This window comes from Hippopotamus amphibius, chromosome 16 (assembly GCF_030028045.1).
Source record: "Hippopotamus amphibius kiboko isolate mHipAmp2 chromosome 16, mHipAmp2.hap2, whole genome shotgun sequence".
NCBI lineage: Eukaryota > Metazoa > Chordata > Mammalia > Artiodactyla > Hippopotamidae > Hippopotamus > Hippopotamus amphibius.
Genome location: NC_080201.1, coordinates 48,608,492 through 48,627,876, shown reverse-complemented (window position 1 = coordinate 48,627,876; position 19,385 = coordinate 48,608,492). Strand labels below are relative to the sequence as shown.

Genomic DNA, 19,385 nt, shown 5'->3' with positions numbered 1-19,385 from the left:
TATATCACATGGTATGCTAAAAAAAAAGTCCTCCTCAGCTCCTGCAATCTGTATTTCTAAAGATCTTCACTTTTTTGGGTCAAACTACCTATGTGAATCTGATAAAGCTGCCTATACTTTCTCTGAAAAAGAAAAGTCACATTTATCTACACATATGAAATGTCACAAGTTTAATATCCAATAAGAAGCCCATCCACATGGATGCTATTCATCTCAGGTTAATAATTCCTGTTTTTTACTTTTAAACATTAGCCTCCTTTCTCTTGCAAGCAATCATCACTACTCAAAAGCCCAAAGAGATAACCCAGAATTAAACAGATATGGCTTGAGGTCAGTGAATGCTGTCCAATTTGAAATCAGAATGTGTCATCTTTTAAAAAACAAAACAAAACAATCTACGTCTCCCATGTATACTCTCACAAAATTTTTGCTCTACTTTCACACTTTGACCCACTCTAAGTCAGTGCAATTTGACCATCTTTATTTCACATACTGGATCAAGCACACAGGTTCATTCACTCAACAATCTTGGTTACTAAACCTGCTACTCCATTCACATTACTTGGAAGTGATCAAAGTATTTGGTAAATGGTCCTGAAAATCAAACAAGCTTTATTAGTTTCCTCCCATGAAGGAGTGGTGAAATGACAGCTTCATCGCCTTTGTTCTGGAAGTTCACAAGTTTGTGATTATTTTTTTTTAAAGTCCATGAGGTCTTAAAGTAAGCCAAGTTCAGGCTTGCCAACAGACCTACAGCCTTAAGTTCTTTTCTCTCGGTGAGCCAAGGTATGCTCAACAGAAAATGGGGACAAGAATTTGACTTAGAATTCAGGAAATCTGTCTAACGCTGGACTCTAATGAAATCCACTCTTCTTATGTATAAAATTATTTTATTGTTTTATTAGTCGGATGGCCTCTCCACCCTACCCAATAATGTCCCCTTAATAGTAGAAAAGAATGAATGCCTACTTTGAAGGGCTGTGAAAGAGGAAAAAGCAGTTACCCTAGGGCTGCCTTTTAAATTATCTTTCTTAAAAAATAAACAAACAAAACCCAACTATGTTGATTTTGCATTCTTCCCCATGATACATTTATTTGATCCAATATAAAAATCCTGTCTAAATTATTTGCCAAATGAATTGATGACCTTTCGCAGATCATCAAATTACTGTTCAAGGAAGAAATAATTTGACCACCCATCGTTTTTTCATAGTCACATATATGCTCTTTTGCTAGTCAAACTCCTACAGACACTTCAGATATAGGCACAAGAAAAGTACATTTATATTAATACAAATCATCACCAGTCACAAAACCGCACTCAATTATGGACACAAACTACAAAAGCAGAGGTCCCTTAACATGTCAGACAATCCCACATAGTTATAAAATGCTATTACCATGCAGCTTCAAGTAAGAATCACCTTACACTCAACAGCACGTAGAATCGCACACAAGCAGAAATACAACCATACACTTGGCCACTGAGGGACTCCCAGTCCGACCGAAAATATCTCGCGTTCTCACACATACTCACTCGCACCAAAGGGCCCGACGAGGCACACAGAAGGTCTCATGCCAGGCTAACGCTCAGGCTGCTTCCCTGCACCTGCCCCACCGGCCGGTCCCGCTTTCTCCTGACTGGGTAAGACCCCGAGACCACTCAACATTCGCAGCGGTCTCTGGCCCCAGCGGCCAGAGCCGAGCGCGCCCCACGCCTGCGCACTGAGCGCAGGCGGGCTCTCCCAGAAATCTCCGGGGCGCGTTAGCTGGGGCGAGCTGGTTCTAGCGGCCGGGTCAACGAACCCTACAGAGAGTTAGTGGACTGGGTCTCCTAGCGTTCTCGCCCGCCAGCCACAGGCTGCCCAGAGTTGAACTACGTTTCCCAGAGCCACCGCGTCCCGACCGCGGCTTCATTTCCGTTTGTTCGCGCGACTTGGGGACCTCGCGTGGGGAGAGGGCTGAGTCTGTGGGTGAGTTTGGCCTCGCTCCCGCAAGGCGGGCGAACCCGAAACTGGGCTGGGATCCCGGGCACCAGATCCTGGACCCTGAACTGCACCCTCTGTCGAGGTATGTCCGGACTACCAGGGCGGAAACGCTCCGGAGGCAGCGTCACTGGAATTACGTGTGTGGCTGTGTCTCCTGCTGTTCTGTGTGTGCGCGCGTGTGTGTACGCGCGCGGGCGCGCGCCCTACAGCCAGCCTGGTATTGGTGACTGTATGGGTGAATGGGCGTGTGCTACTGTGGTGTGTAAGCGTTTGTGTGAGTGTGAGTTGTTTGTGACTCTGAGGGTGTGATAGTACTGCTATGACTTTGTGACCGCGTGCTTACCTGACTGGAAATGTGCTTATGTGACAGTGTAATTGTGTGTGGACCGCGTGCTTATGACTGTGGCGACAGTGCTGTTGTGACAGGGTGTTTGGAAGCGCTTGTGTTACTTTGAGGTTGTGTATGTGTGTTACTGGGGTTTGCCTGTGACTTCGAAGTGTTATGACATTGTTTGTGTGACACGATGTTTGTGATTGCTTGTTTCCTTGACCAGGTACTTGGTTGTGTTTTGTGACTATCTGATTGGATGACTGTGTGTGTGCCGTTTTCATGACTGTGTGGAGTGTAGAAGTGCTGTTGTGAAAGGTTATTTTGGGCTGTGTGTGTCCCCAGCAGGGTGCTTTATGTGCTTGAGTGATTGTGTGTATGATCTACGTATGATTGGATTTTAAGACTAGGTGGTCAGACAGTGTAGCGCTAACTTGGTGATTGTGACTCTGGCTGTGTGACTGTGGAAATGTGATTGTATGTGACTTTGAATCGTTTGTATATTTTATACTTTGTGATCTTATGGGAGTTTAGTGGGGTACAGAGGTAAATTTGTATTTTGGTATTTCCGGAATTCATTCTGGGGCTGAGTCTGCCTATGGATCAAGAATCCCATGTGGCTTTGTCCCCCTCTGAGGACTTATTTGTCTTTTGACCACAGTGATTACCACCTCACCCCACTCCACCCCCATTTCGTACATTGCCTGTAGTGCTTCATTTTTCATATCCATCCTTAGCTTGCCCTGGGACTGTTAGATACAGCTTCCCTGCTGCTTGCTGGTGCCCTCTCATCTTATAGCCTTAAGGGTTTTGGATGCAGATAAGTGACAGGAAGGAAGAAATCAGAAATCTGAACCTCTGAGTGAACAGTATTAGTTATTTCTAATGCACAGATCTGGTCTTGAGAATCTTAGAGCTGATAGCACCTTAAAGACAAGTCACTTGGAAATGTAATGGAATTCCAGGAGTGGGAATACTTCCAGAGTGTGCTAGAGGAGTCAGCCATACACTTCAGAACCTGTAGCACTCCACTGCAGGACTCTGTCTCCAGCAGACAGCTTTAAATTCAGAAACAAATCCTAGCCCAGGATGGCCCTTCTTTCTAATACAGAAAGTGCAGAACTGTTCAGGCCTCCTTCTGACTTTCCTCTGTGTTAAATGAGGGGTAGATTGGTGGGGTGGGGTTCTGATTTAGAGTATACCCTAAGAAAGGCCCAGTATCTCATGATTCTTTTTTCTTTCCCTGAGAATAGCACCCAGGAGAAGAAAGAATGGCTGTTACACAATCAAAAGCAAGCTCCAAGGTGCGTAGATGTTTTCTCTTTGTTTCATGAAATGCCTTTGTTTTTTTCAGGACATAGGAATCTTTGTTTTCTTTTTGAAATTTCGTAGTTAAGCCTTCTCAAATGATGGAGGGGCAAAGCAGTTTTCTGTAGATTGGGAGCAAGGAAAATGTGCAGTAAACTGTGATAGATGCTTTCCAATAGTGGTTAAATTGAGGAAGAATGAATTTGAGATCCATAAATTTTAATAGGAAGAGCTCTGTTGTGTTATTTCTGGCATAGCAGCATTCTGTTTTGTTTTTTTTTTTAACTTTTTTTGTTTGTTAATTTTCAGAGGTACACAAAAGTGTAATGAACTATCATATGTCCAGCTTAAAAATTATCACTTGCCAGTCTTATTTCACCTATTCTGCCTTCAGCTCAAAATCCCTCCTAATTAGCCTTTTGATTTCTTCATCTTATGGGTTATTTAGAAACATGTTATTTAGTTTTTAAACAGTTTAAGGATCTTCCAGAGGTCTTCTCCTACTGATTTCTAATCTTATTCCATTTTGTTCAGAGAATATACTTTGCATGACTTGAATCCTTTTAAATTAAGATTTATTTTATGACCCAGAATGTGTGGTTTATCCTAGTAAATGTTTGGTGTGCACTTGAAAAGACTGTATTCTGCCACTGTTGTATACATATCTGCTAGGTCAGATGGGTGGATAGTGTTTAAATCTTCTGTATCCTTATTGAACTTGTTGGATTTACTTCTTTCTCTTTGTACAATAGTTTCTATCAGTTTCTGCTTCATTTATTTTGAAGCTCTGTTATTAGGTTCATAAATGTTTCAGATTATATGTCCTAATGTTGAATTGACCCCTTTATCATTATGAAATGGTCTTTTCTGGTAATATACTTTGCTCTGAACATTTACTTTATCTGATATTTAATATAGCCACTTCAGCTTTCTTTTCATTAGTGTTAACATGGTGTATCTTTTTCTGTACTTTTACTTTTAACCTGTTTATGTTCTGATAAAGTACATTTCTTGTAGGCAGCATTTACTTGTATCTTGGGTTTTTATCCAGTCTAACAATATCTGTCTTTTAATTGGAGTGTTTTTACCATTTTATTTAGTGTGGTTATTGGTATAGTTTGGGTCAAATCTGTCATCTTGCCATTTATATTTGTTCCATCTGTTCTTTATTCCTTTTTCCATATTTTCTACTTCCTTTGGATTGAGAGAAAGAGTTTCAAAATAACAACACCAACATTTTTACTAATCTTATGAATACAGAAAACAGCCAACACTTCTTGGAGTTCAGTAGGATATAACCCACTAAGGATCTATAATCAGATTACTGTGTTTTTAAAGTCACCTACAGTAACACCTTCCATATAGTTAAGCCATCAACTTCCGAGACACAGGCTCATTTGTTTCACCTTGCTTTCTACTTTTAGGGATTGTTTTCCCACTACTTTGATTTAATTTTGTTTTAAAATTACATAAAATATTTACATATTTCTAAAATCAAAACTATAGAACAAGGTGAATTTAGAGAAGTCTAGCATCCATTTCAGTCCCTTCCACATTCTTTCTTCCCTATATAGATAACTACCTGTACTTCTCTTTGGTTTATTCTTCTCTTTTTCTTTCAAATGATATATATGTTTATGTCTATATGTTTGTATGTGTATGTATGTATTTTGTATCATCTTCATTCTTAATTAAAAAGGAACATTCCTGTACAGTGTTCTGCACTTCCCTTTTTTTCTTCATGTTTAATGTATCACAGAGATCACTGCATAAGCACCCTATAGAGATCCTTCTCATTCTTTTTTATAGCTGCATTTTATCTTGTGTGAATATACTGGTTTATTCAGCCAGTCTTCTACAAGTGGGCGTTTCTGGTTTTTTCCCCAGTATTTTGCCATTATGTAATACATCGATTGATAACTACATACATGGGTTATCTTTGGTGCAAATTTCCAGAAGTGGCGTACTTTTAGTTTATTTTATTTCCTCATTTTTTCCCTTTCTTTTTTTCTCCATTACCCAGATTTTCAAAAAAGGTCTTAGTTTGTCTTTATACTGTTTTTTAAAATTAATTAATTAATTGGCTGCATTGGATCTTTGTTGCTGCATGGGCTTTCTCTAGTTGCGGCAAGCGGGGGCTACTCTTCATTGTGGTGCCTATAATTCTCATTGAGGTGGCTTCTCTGTACAGCACAGTCTCTAGGCACACAGGCTTCAGTAGTTGTGGCACTTGGGCTCAATAGTTGTGGCTTGTGGGCTCTAGGGTGCAGGCTCAGTAGTTGTGGCCCATGGGCTTAGTTGCTCCGCGGCATTGTGGGATCTTCCCTGCCCAGAGATCGAACCCATGTCCCCTGCATTGGCAGGCGGATTCTTAACCACTGCGCCACCAGGGAAGTCCCTATACTGTTAAATATTCTTTTTTCTCTGAATTTATTGAGAATTTCTTTTTTTTAACCATTGCATACCCTTGTTTTAAATTTCAGGAAGCTATTATTTCCTCGTTTTATGACATCAAAGTAGTAGATACTTGTTGGCATGATTTAGAAGATACGAAAGGAAACACACAAGGATGAAAATTAAAATTACTCAAAACTCTCCTTTGGAATGAATCATAGTTCATATTTGGAATCTATCCTTTAAGTCTTTCTTTTTTACTTCTTATTATGGAAAAATTCAAATATACGCAGAACTAAAAGTATAGTGTAATGCATCCCTATGTACTCTACCCATCACTCAGCTTCAACAAATATCATATAAGGCTAAACATGTTTCATCTATGGTTCTACTACTCTCTCCCCCCGCACAAAAAAGCATGGATTATTTTGAAGTAAATTCCAGATACATAATTTCATTCACAAATATTTTAGTGGGTATTTCTAAAATTTAAGAACTTTTTATTTTAAAAACATAACCACCATTTTATTACTACTAAAAAGGAAAAAGAACTCAATACTATCTTAATGTCATAAAATAGCCAGTTAGTGTTCATATTTACAGCATTGTCCATAAATATTTTTTATGGCTTGTTAGAATCAAGATCCAAATAATGTCCATTTAATGTAATAGAAAGATATATTTCTTAAATCTTTTTCTCTTTTCTTTCAGTTTTATTTGTTCCAGAAACAGAGTTGCTTATAGAGTTACCCATATTCTGGATTTTGTTGATTGCATATATGTGGTGTTATTTAACATGTTCCTTTAACCCTGTATTTCTTGTAAACTGGCATTTCTAGAGCCTGGATCAGGTTCGAGTTTTTTTGTTTTTTTGCTTTTTTGTTTTACACTAATCCTTCATACATAATGGTATATACATCTACAAAGTAGTGAATATTAGGTTGTTTTCCCTTATGTGATGTTAGCAGCCACTGATAATCTTTTACTTAGAATCCATTATTTTATCAGAAGTCACAAAATATTATTTAATTCTGTCATTTCTTCTGCACTTATTAGCTGGGATACTTCTGTAAAGAGAGCCATCCTCTTATCAATGTCTTGGTTACTCTGAAGTATAGCGTATGCAAAAAAAGTAGGATAAAAGCTTAATTTTACTCCCATTGTTTTTCAGCATCTTCCAAAGTTTATCCTGTGTTTTCCTTTTAAATTATCATTCTGAACTTGTGGATTCAAATATATTTGGTATGTTTCAGTCTATAGCAGTTATTCTTACTAATATTCAAATTGTCCATCTATTGCCAGTGGGATCCTCTTTCCTACCTCTGATTTGGCTGCATTTGAATTCCTTTTGATTACTGTTGGAGTTTTTGGTAGATTCCAAACTTTCTGGTGTGACAAGATGTTCTAGGCCCATCTTGTACATTTTCCTGTGTTAAACATGTAATCAGCCACTTCTCTATGGAGCCCTGGTTCCTTTTAGTGAGAAGTGGTTTTAAGAAGCCACAATTAGGATAGCAGGAGTTCTCATTGCTTCTGGTTATTGTTGCTTGTAGGTCTTTACAGAGCTGGTTAAATATGTATTTTTTAGAAGGAGAAAACTAAATCCCGAGTTTATACTGATACTTCAATTGAATTTAAAGATTATAGAGTTTTTCTTGATTTTTACATTTGTATTTCTTTTTGTACTCTGAAAATCTTTATTCTTTATAACATTAAGATAATTACATACTTGCTTTATTCTCATTGATATATATGTATGTGTTTGTGATCATTTCAGAATATATATATGTTGTAGAGTAACAATGCCAATATTATTAATAACACTACTTACAGAAAATAGTTATTTGGTTATTTGTTATTAGTTACTTGGTCTGTAGGTTATATTGCACTAGGAATCTAATGTCAAATATATGTATTTTGAAGTTCCTTGAAATAACCACTTCCTTTTTGTGTTGACCCTGCTATTATTATGAACAGAGAAGTTGGTTTCATTTTGCTTTTGGTTCTTAGGGATTTTTTTCCAGTTTCATTTAATTTTTTAAAAATTCTTTTCTTTTTTAAGATTTATTTTATTATTTATTTATTCATTTATTTTTGGCTGTGTTGGGTCTTCGTTGCTGTGCATAGGCTTTCTCTAGTTGTGGAGAACAGGGGTTACTCTTTGTTGCAGTGTGAGGCCTTCTCATAGTTGTGGCTTCTCTTGTTGGGGAGCATGGGCTCTAGGCATGTGGCCTTCAGTAGTTGCAGAATGTGGGCTCAGTAGTTGTGGCTTACAGGCTCTAGAGCACCAGCTTAGTAGTTGTGGCGCATGGACTTAGTTGCTCTGCGGCATATGGGATCTTCCTGGACCAGGGTTCAAACCCATGTTCCCTGCATTGGCAGGCGGCTTCTTAAGCACTGCGCCACCAGGGAAGCCCGAGTTTGGTTTAATTTTGTCTTATAGTTATACAAAATATACTCACAGTTCCAAAGTCAAATGAATTCAATTTGATACCACCTTATAATTTTTTGTGTCTGTGTTCATGAGCGATATTGAGCTATAATTTTTTTCTTGCAATATTTTTGTCAGGTTTTGATATTATGGATTTTTTTACCTCAAAATGTAAAAGAGAGTGTTTACTCCTTTTCTTCTTTTCTGCAAGTTTGTGAAAGAATAGTAGTATATCTGCCTTAAATGTTGGTAGAATTTACTGGTGAAGCCATCTGAATCTTCTCTGTAGGCAGGGTGTTTTGTTTTGTTTTACTGAAAATTCAATTTCTGTAATATCTGTGGGGCAGTTTATATTTTCTGCTTCTTGTGTAACTTTTGATAATTTGTGTTTTAAGGAATTTGTCCATATCATTCATATTGTTAAATTTATTGGCATAGGGTTGCGTTATCCTTTTTGGGGGGGTTTGTTTGTTTGTTTGCTAACTGTGGCATGCTTCGGTCTGCTAATTCAAGAAGTAAAATTTGTAAACTGAAAAGCAGCTACCTTGAAAGTCTCCCTTGAGTTTGCACACAACGGAAGGTGTTCCCAAGTCCTCCGTTACCAAATCGCCACCTCTCCCTCGACGTCACAGACCACCCAGCATCACTACCAAAGCAGGAATAAGCCACCCCCCCCAGTTCCGCCCCAACTGCAGACCCTACCCCCCTACGAAGAGCTCCCAGCAAGGTCCCATAACGGACAGTCTCTGCCACCAGGCCAGCTGCCACTGGGAGCAGGGACTTTGTAGCCAGTGCCGGGCCAGAGTAACCTACTACTTAATTCTTCCACCTACGAGGGCCGCAACAAGGTGGGCCACGCCAGCACGACCAGGCTCAGACTCCCCCGCCCCGCCGGCCCCGGCCTCCTTACACTCCGAGGTGCGTGTGTGACTCGATCTTTCCACAGGCTACGGTCGGCGGGCCCGGCTCGAAGCCAAGCGCCTGCAGATACATCCTGAGATGCTCCTTCTCGAAAGAAGTGACCCAGGCCGAACTCATGGTCGTGGTAGGCAGGGCCCGCAAAGGAAGAAAGTGCAGGCTCCCAAGACTGAGAGGGCCCCCTCAGGTTCCTTCCCTAGGGGCAGCCTGAGGCGGCGGCGGCCCCTCCATTGCCACCGCCTGATCCTCTCTCGCCCGGAGCCATCTCGCCTCAAATAGCCTCAAATGCCTCAAGTGGCCTGAGACTCTAATGTCCCACGGAAATAGAGCCTCCAACGGTAGTACGGCACCGCGGCCAAAACGAAGCCACGACCGCGTTATCCTTTTAATGCCTGTAAGATCCGTAGTCTATTCTCCATATTGGTAATTTTTTTTTATCATAGACTTACTAGGAACTTATCAATTATATTAACTTTTTGAAAGAACTAGTTTTTTACTTTGTTGATTCTCTGTTAAAATCCGTTTTGGATTTTAATGGATCCATTTTGGATCCAATGTGGATTTTGTGTTTGTTTCTATTATTTCTTTTCTTCTTACTTTGGGCTTCATTCGTTCTTCTTTTGCCAGCTCCTTAAGGTGGGAACTGATGGTACACCTTCCTTTTTTCCTAGCATTTAAAGCTGTAAATTTTCCTTTAAATGCTGCTTTTGCTGCAGCCCACAAAATTTGGTAAGTTGTGTTTTCATTGTCATTCAGTTCAACATATTTTCTAATGTCTTTTGTGATTTCTTCTTATGAGTTATTTAGAAGTGTGTTTAATTTGCAAATATTTGGAGGTTCTACTAGACCTCTTATTGTTATTTCTAATTTAATAGTGTGTGGACAAAGACCAGAAAATATACTCTGAATGATTCAAATTTAAAATATTTTTGATACTTTGTTTCTTTCCCACACCTGACTTAGTGCATAGCCAGTGCCTTGCAGTATCCTAAGGGAGTTGCAGTCCAAGGACTCATGCCTCTGGGTCAGCCATGTTCTTATGCACATCTGCCTTCCTACCCCAAGTGCCTCGATTACGATACCTCCTTATCAGGCACCTCTGCGAAGACTTCCTTATTATGGATAGGGAGCAAACCTTGAAGATACTTTTTCTCCACTATGACTCAGTACTCAGTACTTTTCTGCTCCTAGCGCTTCCCTTATCTCCTTCTCCATGAAATGGGAGGGGCCTTTTATTTGGTACTCCCCTGGCAGTGAGATGATTCCATACATCTGTGTTTATCCATCAGACCCTTTCTAGGTTCTGTTCCACAGGGGAAGATGGAACAGTGGGGGAGTCAGCACTTTCTCTGGGTTAGCCTCTTGCTTATACTAGCTGATTAGTAAGTGATTAAAGGCTTCACTGGTGCTTTCATTTTGGCTCTTGTCTTTATCAGCTTTTCTAACAACTGGCAGCTCAGCTCTCTCTAGCACAGCTCAGCTCTTGACAGTTGAGTGTGATATTCTTGACAGTTGGGTATGGTATCACTTATATCATGGTACATGATAGTGTTGTATAAATCCTCTATATTGTTACCGATTTTTAAGAATCTACTTGTTGTATCAATTACTGAGAGAAAGATGTTAAAACTTCCAAATCTGATTGTCTGTTTCTTCCTTTAATTCTATTGAGTTTTGCTTCATATATCTTGATGCTCTTTTGTTGAGTCTCTACACATTTAGGATTGCTATGTTTTCTTGATGAATTTATCATTTATTTCCAGTATTACTCTGTCTTGAAGTCTGTTTTGCTACAGGTACACAAGCTTTCTTATGCTTAGTGTTTGTAAGGTATATATTTCTCCATTTAAATTTTTTAAATTAATTTTTACTAGAGTATAGTTGCTTCACAATGGTTTGTTAATTTCTTGCTTTCTCCATTTAACATTTCTTGTAAAGAGCATATAGTTGAAATTTGTTTTTCTATCTTGTCTTGACGTTGTATTTTTATTAGAATAGTTGGACTATTTACCTTTAAGGTAAGTAAAATTTAGTTTAAGCCCTGTCAGGGATGGGAGCATCCGTATATGTCTTTTAAGAAGAACTTGGCACTTTTTGGGGTTTAGTTCAATTAAATTTGTTTGTGTCTTCAGCTCTGTGATGAATTTTTTTAACTGTGATTTTTCATTTTATCTGAATTCTTTTTTATTGTTACGATGGTCACAGTTATCTATTGTAACTGGAAGAAGTGGAATTTCTAATTAAATATTTATTGAGCACCTATATCAGTGATTCTCTGTAGGGGTTGTGACTTTCCCTAGGAATGTTTTCAAAATATAGCTGGGTGCTTGTGAATGTTAAAATGACTGGGTTGAGGGTGAAGGCTTCTGGCTTTTGAAGGACTGAAGTAAACCATGGATCTAGACCACAGGTTAGACAGCTTTTCTGTAAAGGGCTAGACAGTACATATCTTAGGCTTTATGTGTCATTTGGTCTCTTTTGTAACTATTCAGCTCTGCCATTATAGTGTGAAAATAGCCAAAGACAGGATATAAATGAATGAGTAAAGATGTGTTCCAGTAAAAAAAAAAAAAAAGCTTTATTTTTAAAAATAGTTAGTGGTTTGCCAACTTCTCATCTAGATGTCCTGAAGTGCACAATAAAGAAATTGTTCTGTGACCTGCAAAATGAGGATCATAGCTGGGGGGAAAATATTTATAATTATCTGGATCTAGAACCTCTCACATCAAGCATTTTTTGCCTATTTTTTTTTTGAATTGCTGAAATTATCTATTTTACTATTATTGCATGGTTTACTGTTAGCTAAATACTCCAGGAATGCTACCATAATTTGATTGAGAAAAGATTATACTTTGTTTTATTTAGAAATTTACTGAGGTTTTTAAAGCCATTTAAAAAAGTTACAGTGTTGATGGCAAGACTGCTTGTGATATGACTTGCCAATATCACATACTTGTAGAAGTCTCCATTTGTAGATAATGCATTTCATTGATTCCACACATACACACATACATACATACATACATACATACATAGTCTTTATTTTAAAATGTCAACTATAAATAAAAGTTGTCAACCATATTAAGTTGAATATTGTAATCTTATAAATCTAAATATGTAGTTGTAAGCCTAAGTGTTTAACTATTTGTGCCTTCTGTGTAGTCGTGTATGATCATTAACATATTCAAATATAGCAGTTGGTCATTATCTCTGTGTTTGGTATAATGTATATAAATGTGTCTTATTACCTATAAGTTTCATTTCAGAAACAGTAAAGAAGTTGTAAATGTTTTCTTTTTGTATATAGAGAGAGCATTGAGTTTGACCAGGGTAAGAACCACCACCTGTATTTCCCCTGCTTAGTGTATATTTGGTGGATGGGAGAAAGAGACAGGAAGAGAAGAACAACAAAGACCATTCTCATTTACCCATTTGAGCTTTGCAGAAAGCATGATATCATGATTTTGTTTTCTTCTTCCCAGTACTGCCTTTTCCAGACTCTGTGCTTCTCTAAGATAGGAATACAGAAGATGATCAGTCATTTCTTGCAGCTCTAAAGACCATGGCTCAGGTAAGTCAGTGTTTCCTTGTGCCCTTTTTAAATAATCCCTTTTTTACAGAGTATGTGCATATTTGCATTTCTTATTCCTAAAACTTCCTGACTCACCCCACTCATGAATGTGCTTTCCAGTTTGTTCCATTCTTATAAGTGATAGTGTCTTCCCCAAGTATGTCTTTCTAATCTAACCTATATTTACATGCTTATGCAAAAATCTGTGACTCAGAACACTGATATAACAAAAGCAGAGTCCCTGACTTTGTTAAGGTGTGTACATACCACATATGAGAAAACTTTGAACTTCTCTTTAGACCTGTTTCCTGGTTAGACAGGATAGGATTTGGTCTTGACTGGTCCATACGTGGCAAACCTCGTGCTTTGTGAATTTTTAAGATTAGGAACATTAGGGGTTAAAAACAGAGCGATCAGGGATCTTCCCTGGGAATCCATGGTTGACGAATACCAATAACATGGGTCATTTTGAGATTCAGCATTTTGTGTTAATCTTCAATGTATAAGTTTAAATTATCTTTTCCACCTTTCTGTTGCTTAGAATAAAGAAAAGGTAAGTTTTTTCAGTGATTAAGAGTGACAAGAAAGATCATTATTCACATGATGATGCTGTTGAGAATTATAAACTCCCAAAAGTAAAAAATGCTTACAAGATTTTTATATAACCTAAAGTGTTCAATGATGCACACTTATTAAGCCAGATATACTCATTATATGGAGCTATTCTACAGTCTATTTAAAATATTTGCTAAATTATTGGTAACAAGGAAAATGCTTATGATGTAATATTCTGATATAATGATGAACCTGAGGCTTCAATAAATTCTTTAATTTTATATAAATCTTATAAGATAGAGATTTTATAAGATTTTACAGAAAAATTTACCAAAATTTTTTCCTTCTTAAGTAGAGAAGTAGAGAAACTTGCATTTATTGAGAATGTATGATATGTAAGATACATATTGTACAGGGTACTTGTGTATGCTATTTCTTTTAATTGGGACATTGCATTTACTTTATTAATTCCCAGATTTATGTGTATAATGAGATATTCTATATGCAGGAAATATCTACAGCAACAGGCATAAAAAGGAACTTCAGAAGCACCAATTTCTTTAGTGTTTTATCCATGTAAGAGGCTTCCCAGCCTAGTTGCTCTGTTGCCTTCTTTGTGGAGAGCTCTCTGTCATCTCCCTTTCCTTTGAAAAAATATTTTATTTACTTCCACAACTAGTATTATGTTTGTATTTCAGAGATCAGTGATGTTCAGGGATGTTGCCATTGACTTCTCTCAGGAAGAGTGGGAATGCCTGGACTCTGCTCAAAGGGATTTATATAGAGATGTGATGTTGGAGAACTATAGTAACTTGGTGTCACTAGGTAAGGATATCTACCCCTAGTATTTCAGGATCTGCCTTTGGAATGGCTGCTTTCTCTTCTGTTATTTCAAGGTTGTCTTTAAGTAACTAAATTTCTTATTATTCTCAAAGGAATAGTTTTAAATTACTGCAAGTAGACATGAATGGTTTCATCAGGCACATTTATCTTCTCCATTCTTCAAGTATAATTGCCTATCTTCCTTCTGTCTTCCTTCCTGTCTTTCTTGATGATCAAGGGGAGAGAATTGAATTCTGGGACACTTACAGTGTTGCCAGAAAAAACAAGCTATGATGCATTGTTAAAATTTAGATCTGCCAAAGCTACTCTAAATATTTTGTAATATGTGCAGAGATGTATGGTTTTCCTGACAACAGAAGAGCTTATATTATTTATATAGTGACTGTGGATCAATGCATTTCACTAACAATTCAAGTGAACACAATCCATTACAAAAAAAAAAAACCACATTCTCTTATTTGTTTTGTAGTTGAATATCACATTTTAAGAACTTTGTATTTTAAGCTGAATGAATATGCTCTAAACACATTTTATTGGCAAATAGCTCAGGAAGAACCTGTGATTGTTGAAGAAAGTTCATTGTTTTTTTTCTTTAGCAAAATAAGGGACAGAGCCTATATCAGTTAAAACTTTAATAAGTGATTTTCCCACCTAAATGATGACTTTAGTCTTTAGACTCTTCAAGTCACTGGAATATAATTGTCTCTTGCCTCTTCACTCCTTTTTTCCCCCATAACAACCCTTTTATTTAAACTTGGGAGTCAGTTCCTTTCCAGATTTTTTTTTTGTATTTAGACATATCATTGTCTCCATTCTTTAAAATATATTCATTTATTCAAAATATATTTATTTATTGAGGGGCCTTTTCTGTGGCAGTGACTATAGTAGGCATTGGAGAAATAATGATCTAAACAAGGTTCCTCTTCTGCTGAAACTTACATTATTGTGGGAGAAATACGAAATAAACGAGGAAACAAAAATGTATGTGTGCATATTTATGTACATATATTTATTTCATAAATGTAACAATTTCAGGTAGCAATAAACAGTATGAGTAAAGGTGAAGGAGAATAGGCAATGAAAGAACTAAATGGGGGACGGGGGTAGGTTATTTTAGATAGGTAGATGTTGGGAAAACCTCTCTAAGAAAGTAACATTTGAACAAAGGCTTTACCAAAGTAAAGGCATGAGTCAGGCCAGTATCTGGAGGAACAGTATTCCAGGCATTTGGAGTAGTAGGTGTAAAGGTCTTGGGGTGGGCATTAACATTGTAGGAGGAACAGAAAAACACATCTAAAGAAAAATGAATACTAGAGTAATAAGAAATAGAGATAATTAAAGAATAGAAAAAAAGGAGTTGAAATTTTATTCTCTAAGGTGGTGCCCTCTGAATCCTGGCTGAAGCAAATGCAAATTCTCTCTGGAGGAAAGTTAAGAGGGCTTTAGAATTCTCACAAATTAAGATCAACAAAAGATGAGCTCACAAAGATCATCAAACCCACAAGGAAACAGGTCACAGGTGAGTGATAAATAATCTAAGGAAACAACAGATTACATGGTAAAAGATTTAACATATTGGAATTTTTAAATGTAAATGTAAACTATTGGTGAAATAAAGAAATAAGCTAAACTATAAAAATGAAAAGCAATAAAAGATTTTTATAATAGAACAGATTTGAAAGAGAACCAAAATGAACGTAGAAAGGTTCTGTGTAGTTCTTTTTAAAAATAATCATGCTAAGGTTGATAAATTTGACTGCATAAAAATTATTCTCTTTATAAAAAGGCATCATAAAGAAAGCAAAGACCAAGCTGTGAACTGGGTGAAGATATTTGCAATGCATGTTGACAAGAATTCAATTAGTATCTAGAATATAAAAAGTTCATATAGATGGTCAAGAAAAAGGTAAATAACCTTTTTGAAAAATTGGGTAAAAGACATTTATAGGCAGTTCAAGGAAAAGGAAATGCAGATAGCCAATAATCATGAAAAACTGTTCAACCTTATTAGCAATCAGGAAATACAAACTGAAACTACAGTGAGATAATTATTTCACACACCCTAGATTGGCAAAAATTAAGAAGTATGACAGTACCAAGTGTTTACAACTTTTCGAGGCAGAAGTGCTATATACCTCATTATTCATAATAGCCATAAAATGGAATGACCCAAATGTCTATCAACTGATGAGTGGATGAATAAAATTGATATATTCTTGCAATGGAATATTAGTCAGCAATAAAAAAGAATGACATTCTGATACATTCAATATAGATAAACCTTGAAAACATGCTAAATGAAAGAAGCCAGACACAAAGACTGTATATCGTGTGATTCCATTTATATGAAATGTCCACAATAGAAAAATCCATAGTTACAGGAAGTAGATTAGTGGTTGCTTAGCGCTGTGGTGGGAGCTGGGAGGTGAGGGTGGATTGGAAAATGAAAATAACTGCTAATAGGTATGGGGTTTCTTTTTGAGGTGATACAAATGTTATAAAATTTGATTGTGATTATTGCACAACTGAATATACTAAAAACTGTTGAATTGTATGTACTCTAACTGAATGAACTGTAGGTATATGAATTACATGTGATGAGTAGATCTGGTTTTTTAAGTGTTCTGTCCCTTACTGATGTCAGTATCAATTGGCATAACCACTTTGGAAAAATATATAGAAATTATTTCTAAACTTTAAAAAAATATATTTATTTTTATTTACTTGGTTGCCCTGGGTCTTAATTGTGGCATGCAGGATCTTTGTTGTGGCATGTGGGATCTTTTAATTGTGGCATGTGGGATCTAGTTCCCTGACCAGGGATTGAACCCGGGCCCCTTGCATTGGGAGTCTTAACCACTGGACCACCAGGGAGGTCCCTGTTTCTAAACTTATATGCACTTTGGAAATGGCAGGGGTCCTTTTAAAAATCCCAGATCCCAGGTTACACCCCAGACCAATTAAATCACAGTCTATGGGCACAGGACAGAGATATTTTTTCAGGTTTCTTAGGTTGTTCAAAAAAATGTTCGGACATGTTTGGTAACTACTGTAATATGTTAACTGAGAATTTATTTTTAAAATTTAATTGTTATTGCCAATATGCCTGGATTTGTTTCTCTCCTATTTTATGCTGTTGGTTTACTGTCTTGATCTTCTTTGCGTCCTTTTAAAATCTTCCTTAATCCGGATGGGTACAGTTTTTTTGTTTTGTTTTGTTTTAAAAATATCTGTCAATTTGTAGATAAAAAATTGAATAACATAGTCCCATGATTACTGGTGAGTTTAAATATTTTGAGAGTATTTCTGCCTGTTTTGGTCATTTAATCATTATCATTATTGTTTGTCTCATTTAACCAGTACATACATAAGAAAGGCTATAGTTAATGTCTCCCTTCTCCCAGGACAATATAAAGAATCTTAGATTAATCTTTGATTAATCTTTCCTATCTGTTATTGTTGGCTAATATTTTAGTTTTGTTGTCTTTTAACCCCCTGAAGTGGGCATTGTTTTTGTTTTATAATGGCAGTATTTGGTTGTAGATTTATTCACATGAATATCCTTTTATTTGCACATTATTCCTTTTCCATCATACCTTCCTACTGGGATTATTTTATTTATCATGAAATACCTTAGGCAAGACGTATTGTTAGTAAATATTCTTCATTTATATTTTTGTTGTTGTTGCAAAATAACCTTGTTTCACCTTCATTCTTACCTGATGATTTAACTGGGTATGGGATTCTATACTGACAATTATTTTTTTCTCAGCACTCTGAAGATATTATTCCACTGTCTTCTGGCTTCTATTGTTGCTCTTGAGAAGTCTACCATCTGTCTCATTGTTGTTCCTTTTGTAAGTAATCTGTATTTTCTCTCTGGCTGTTTTAAGATTTTTTTCTTATGATTTTAATATAATTGATTATATTGTTTTATTTCTAGAACTTTATTTTCCCTTTCCTCTAGATCTTACTTTCCTTCCATATATTCTCTTCCTCATGATTTTGATTTTATATTTTATATTTTCATATATTTCAAGCATTTATTTTATATGTATCATTTAACAATTACAGTTTCTGGGGAACTGGTCTAATTCTGAGTTTCTTGCAAGCAGTGGGGCTCTTGTGTAATGATGAATTATCCATAGCATTTTTTTCTCCTTTTCATTGAGAGTCTAGGGCATGACAAAAATGTTCCTTGTCATTTTCCTTTGAGGTCAGATGGATTTTTTTTCCTCTTTTTGAACTGTAAGGGTTTGGACAGTTCTGATTTTGTGAAGAGGTTCAGTGCTAGTCTTTGACCTTTAGTGGGCCCAAGGCTTTTTGTCTCTTGGTTTTTTTTCATACCATTAAGATATAAACTTTTAGGCAATTGAAGTCAACAAATGTCCTGTGACTTCAGAGCATGCTGACCTCTAGTTTCTGATGATCTCATCATTTTGCCCTCTTTGGATATACTTAACTTCCTTTTAAGTATGGCATACTTGTAAAAGGATGTTTGATATATATTATCTAGCATTTCATGGTGTTTTGGGGAAATCTGATGCACTGTTCACATACTTCCAATATTGAATCCTTCTATCTTTGAATATGCTATATCCACTTTTCTTTTTATGTCCTTCTGTAAAGTTTCACTGCCTTTTTAAAAGGTCTTGCACATTTCTTGTTAAGTAATTTCCTCAGTACTTTATAAATTTTGTTGATATTATAAATAGGGACATTTTGTTCTATGACAAAAATCATATATATACATACATATATAGATAGAACAAAATATTGCTTTCTGCAAATTGATAATAACCTTATAGAAATATCTGATAGTTTTTTGATGGATCATGTTGGATTTCTAGGTAGATAATTTTGCTCTCTACATATAATGTATGATTTCTTTCTTTTCTATTTGTACTGTTTTGTAAAAACTAATCAGTAGGAGCTGAGTATTTGAGTGTGTCACAATTTGAAAACAATTATTGTCTTTTTCAGACTTTATGGGAGTGCTTCTAATGTTTAATTAAAAATTTTTTTATTAAATATGTTTCTGTAGGTTTC

General features: G+C 36.5%; 1 protein-coding gene across 5 annotated transcripts in view; it reads left to right on the top strand.

Moving 5' to 3' along the window:
* Positions 1-1,759: 1,759 nt before the first annotated feature.
* LOC130838794 (zinc finger protein 420) overlaps positions 1,760-19,385 on the top strand; it is a 37,833-nt gene continuing 20,207 nt past the window's right edge. For 2 of the 5 annotated variants that reach the window (XM_057712348.1, XM_057712347.1), the window contains exon 1: positions 15,478-15,855. Coding sequence is in view for 3 of the 5 variants with exons in the window: in XM_057712344.1 (XP_057568327.1) it covers positions 12,930-12,938; positions 14,192-14,318 (136 nt within the window). In the remaining 2 variants the exon portion in view is untranslated. Of the gene's footprint in view, positions 2,071-3,569; positions 3,621-12,646; positions 12,939-14,191; positions 14,319-15,477; positions 15,856-19,385 lie in introns of those variants that run through there. The other 3 variants (XM_057712344.1, XM_057712349.1, XM_057712346.1) reach the window with 3 other exon arrangements.